At 52.5% G+C, this 4,895-nt stretch overlaps 1 protein-coding gene across 1 annotated transcript; it reads right to left on the reverse strand.

Annotated features, from left to right (window-relative positions):
- Positions 1-2,711: 2,711 nt before the first annotated feature.
- LOC113961150 (inositol 1,4,5-trisphosphate receptor-interacting protein-like 1) lies at positions 2,712-4,597 on the reverse strand. The gene is given in 2 exon segments (XM_027671223.1): positions 2,712-4,298; positions 4,593-4,597. A coding segment is annotated over 1 exon segment (1,584 nt). The 5' UTR covers positions 4,296-4,298; positions 4,593-4,597.
- Between the last annotated feature and the right edge of the window lie 298 nt (positions 4,598-4,895).

A 4,895-nucleotide genomic window follows, 5' to 3' on the forward strand; every position in this document is an offset into this window, starting at 1 on the left:
TATTAGTTAAAACAATTAATTAACAAGTTAATGAAAACATGAAAACGTTCAAAAAGAGAGATCATTTCCAGCAGAGCCACAGTGGTTGCAGGATTCAGCTTTGCCACCCTGACAGAGCCTGGACACCTCAGTGTGCTTCTGCTTTGTCCTTGGGAACTGCCCATCCCTCCAGAGGGACTGGCTCGGGAGTGCCCCCAAAATGCCCCTGGCAGCACAGGGGTGTGCTCGGCTTCCTCCTGGTGCTGGAGGGCTCTGGCCTGTGCTGCCACTGCTGTCGTGGCCTGTTCCAGCCTTCCACTCTCGACACAGGCATGTTTTGGGCCTTCAGCTCTGCCCTGTGCTCTGCACGGGCAGCAGGCCTTGCCTTCAGCTCTGCCCTGTGCCCTCAGCACAGGCCTGATGTGCAGGCCTCACCAGGGCGCTGCAGGTCCAGGCCCAGCCCTTCCCCACATGCACACACACACTGCTAGGGACTTGGTTCCGACCCAGAGCAATAATTCAGTGAGATTGGGATCCAGGATCTCACAACCCACACAGGAGAAAGGATCAGCCTACAGAAGGAAGGGCTGCCAGAGGGGAGGAAGAAAACTCCTCCAGTCCTTTGAGGGCAACTGCCATCCTTTGTTCCTCAGCGGGGGTGATTTGGGTGAGCCAAGCGTCTGGAAAGGGTTCTTTCTCTCTCTCCCCATGCTCAGGTTGCTTTAAAAACATGAGGAAGCAACTAGAGACAAGGGAAGACGGACGTTCTGCAGAGGGCAAGCAGCTCTCCAGCCCTTCCCTTGTTGTGCCTCTGCAGGAGCAGAGTAGGATCCCTAAATCTCTGGCTCCAGCAAGAGGCCCCTGGTGGCTGCGTTTCTACCCTGAACAGAGCTCCCCTTAGAAAGGATGGCTCTGCTCTCTTAAGGCGCCCGGGACAAAATGGCCAATCTATGAGAGGGAAGGAGAAGAGCAGAGAACAGGTCTGGGAGTGTTAAAGGCCTGGTGGGCTGGGGCTTGGAGAAACCTGGTCGGCTGGAAGGTGTGCCTGCCCATGGCAGAGGGGTTGGAACCAGATGAATTTTCAGGTCCCTTCCAGCCCAAGGCATTCTGTGATTCGATGAGCAGAGGGGCCGGGTGGCAGGAGGCCTAATTTGGGAGGAGAAGCCATTCAGCACTCTCAGTTTGGTCGAGCTCACTGCGACTGTTCACGAGCACAGACTCACAAGTGGTGTGATTTACCAAGACTCTAGGCCTGGTTGAGTTCCACACAAACTTGCACGATGCAGATTCTAGAACAGCACTCTTTATTGAAGCAAGGGGAAAGCAGTTTCTGGATTGCCAGTCGTAAATGCAGTGACTCCAGGGCATTAAAATGTGCTGGGACAGATCTATTGGTTCTATATTTGTAAAAAATTACTATTTTATCAAATGAATGAACTATAGTCTTGAATCCGAAAAATCGGTCTGAGAAACTGCTCAGAGACTTTTTTTATCTTTAAGCAGCAAGGTATTTGTTTATTCAATGTTGGGAGCAAGCCAGCTCGCGCTGGACAAACTTGCTCAACTTGCAAGTGCAAAACTAAGCCATTTTATACACTTTAGATCCATGGTTACATCATTTATTATACATATTAATAAGCAGGCTGGTCTCTGGGCGGAGTCTTTCCAGACATGCGCAGTCTTCTACTGTGGGGGTCTTCTGCTCCAGCCTTCATCCCTCTGGTGGTCGCCATGGACGTCTTCCTCAATTTGACCTCTTCAATTAGGTGACCTGAATTCTTCAAGCTTGCAAAATCCTGGCTCTGGGCCTTCTAGATCTTATTCAAACGTCTAGTTTACCTAATTTATTACTGTGTGTGTACTACTCCTATTCTTTCTCTAATAAGGCCTTTGGTCCAGTGAGCAGAACAGAACATGATATTAACCAGTGCTCCCAAAATGTTCTTCTAGCAAAACAGGTATTGAGGTTTCTTAGCAGGCCACGATATCTCAGTTAACTCTTTTAGGCCTGGCTCCTGTTTCAATCTTTATTCTATATATTTATCTAAAAATTTTAAAACTTCTCTATTTCTATAGAAAAACATGAAGGTCAGCTCCAACAGAGTCTGGGGAAGACAGTCTTGGTGCAAGGCTGACCTGAAGGTGTCCCATAAGGGGACAGGGGGAAACACTTGTAAAGATTTATTAATGCTATAGTAATCTATTAAAATATGATGATATTAGGTTTAATATATATCTGCTATAATAAATATCAAGAGATCTATGAAATATTAATTAAAAATATAGGTAATAAATAAAATATTCTAAAGTATATCTTAAAAAAATTTCAGGTCAGGTCCCACACAGTGTGTGCAATGCTGACCTACTGATGTCCCTTGAGGGAACAAGGAGAGATAGAGTTTAGGAATATTAGCGATGCCTCTGGCTTGATCCCTGAGCAGCCGGAGCTGCCAGAAAGAATTCCTGGGCCCATCTGCAATGGCCACAATGACTGTGAGAGTGGGAGGGGAAAGGAGGATGAAAGTCATCTTTGTAGCCCCCCCGGCCATCACTGGATGCTGTGCTGGGCAGACTGCTGAGAGGGGAATGCTGATGGCAGAGTGCTGCTGCACAGGGTTTTCTCTTCCCTCTCTCTGTCCCACATGCTCCTCTCTTTTTGCCTGCAGTAGGAGGTGGTTGTCTTGGACCAGCTGTGAGCCCCCCAAGCACAGCTGTGTGCAGGAAGACTTCTTTCAACGGCCGTCTCACAGCATTGTTGAGAGCCGATGTCGCAGTTCATCGCACTCGTCCATTGCCTGCGCGTGGGCGGCCGGATCCATGGCCAGGCGATGGAAGAGGTTGGGTGGCTGGGCGGTTTTGACATCCGGGGGCAAGAGAATCTCCTGAGGAAATGTCCGGTTGCCCACAACAAAGTGGTCAAGGCGTTTCTCTTTGAGGGAGCTGTGCAGGTACTGCATGGCATCCTCCAGCCGCCGCCGGAAAAGTGTCATGCGCCAGCCTGACAGAGGTACGGTGTTCAGGAGGTGCATCACAATGGTCTTCATCGTATAGGTGGAGAAGCCTATGCCCAGAAGAGCTCGGGCCAAGACATGCAGGCATTTGAGGTGGCAGCTGTGAGGTGGAGCCTGCTCGGTAATGAGCTTTAAGAACTTCATCTCTGCCACGGTGTAGGTCTCAGGCCACATTGTGCTTGGGGTGAAGAGGGCCTGTGTAGGCTGGCTGCTCACATAGATGTCTGAATTACCTTCTTGCACCCCAAAGAGCAGCTCAACCGTCAGGCTCTCTCCGTCTCTAGTCACCTTGAATTTGCAGCAGCGGCTGGGGGGCAGCAGCACTAATTGCCAACTGTGTGACTGAGGCAAAGCCGGCCAGCTCGCTCTCACCAACTGGTAGAACCAGCGGGCAGTTTTATCCACATCGAGGTAGGAGCCGGTGCAGAGGGTGTTTAGGAAGTTGGGCTCCTCATTTCTCCTCTGCTCTTCCTCTGGGTGGTGGACGGAGCACAGCACGTTCTCGTCCTGCTGCTCCCTCGGGCAGGTGCACACCGGCTCCACGCGGACGCAGTAGTTCCTCCCTGGCAAGTGCCCCCAAGTGACCATCTCCAGATGGAAGGTGTACCCCAGGGGAGGACTGAGAGGTACAAGGAAACAGTACACAACATCCTCCTCCCGGGGACTCCAACCTTCAAAGGCACTGCCCACCCCGATGGCTCGTTGCGGCACTGGGTATGAAAAGCCTGACAAGAGGTCTCCAAAGAACATGGTGAAGCTGTCCACCAGGACTTTTGTAATAGCGCAACCTTTCATCAGCTGCACTCTGTACTCCTCTAAATGCCGTCTCAGGCTGTGGGCAATAACATCCTCTTCTTCTTCTACTTCATTTGCAAGATCGTGGTCTTCTCCTTCACTTGCATCATCATCGTTGTAGACTGCCTGCACACTCACATCACTGTTTTCTTCCCCTTCACTTCCACCACCATCGCCATCTCCTTCCTCCTCCTCCTCGCCATTGTTGCCTGGCTGGCGGCTCCTTCTGCTGCGGATAAACCACAGCCACAAGAGGAGGCCCAGGACTCCAGCCAGAGCCCAGAACTGCCCCTGCTGCAAGGCAGCCCAGAGCAGGGCTCCCCAGGCCCTGACACTGCACTCCAGGCTGCTCTGCTCCAGCTCCTGCAGCAGCCGAGTCATCTCCCTGTTCAGGAGCTTTGCACGCAGCTCCATGCGCGCACGGGTGACCTCGTCCAGCCCATCACCCACCATCTGGGGGTACTGGATGAGGGTTTGCAAAAGCACGAAAAGAAACACTTTCGCAGCCATGGCCTGCGGGAGGAGAGAGAGAAGGGGTTGAGTGGGGCTGAAAGGGAGGGAAGGAGCTAGAGGTGAGGGCAGTGTGGATGGGAGCAGAGGGGATGGGGAGCAGGAAGGAGAGGGCTCCAGGGCAGCTGGCAGGCAGCAAGGCCTGTCCCACTGGCCCAGCAGCAGCAGCAGCATTCTGTGCCCCAGGTGTTGTGGTGAGGGATTGGCCCTGGGTGCAGAGGGAGAACCCAGCCCCAGGGGCAGCATTTGGGCCCCGGCCCTCGCCCAGCGCAGCCTCGCCCCTGCGTGTGCACTCACCACTTGTCCAGGCTCGACTGGGGCAGCGTTACCTGCTGCGGCCATCTCTAGCTGCCCCCATTGTGACACAATCCCTGTGATGTCACAAGAGCCAGATCACATCACAGCCAGGCCAACCCCGCCCTCATCCCCACCCCGGCTCAGCAACTCCCAATAGCCCTGGTGTAATGCTTAAGGCTGCCTTGGAGTTAATCTTCTTCCAAGAACTTCCATTCTTCATTCTTTTGCATTTATTATCATCTGCTCTTCACTGGCAGTCACATGGAATAGCCATGTTTGAAGGGACCCTTGAGGGTGTTGGAG

The sequence above is a fragment of the Neopelma chrysocephalum genome, unplaced genomic scaffold (assembly GCF_003984885.1).
Source record: "Neopelma chrysocephalum unplaced genomic scaffold, ASM398488v2 Primary Assembly neopelma1_97063, whole genome shotgun sequence".
Taxonomy (NCBI): Eukaryota; Metazoa; Chordata; class Aves; order Passeriformes; family Pipridae; genus Neopelma; species Neopelma chrysocephalum.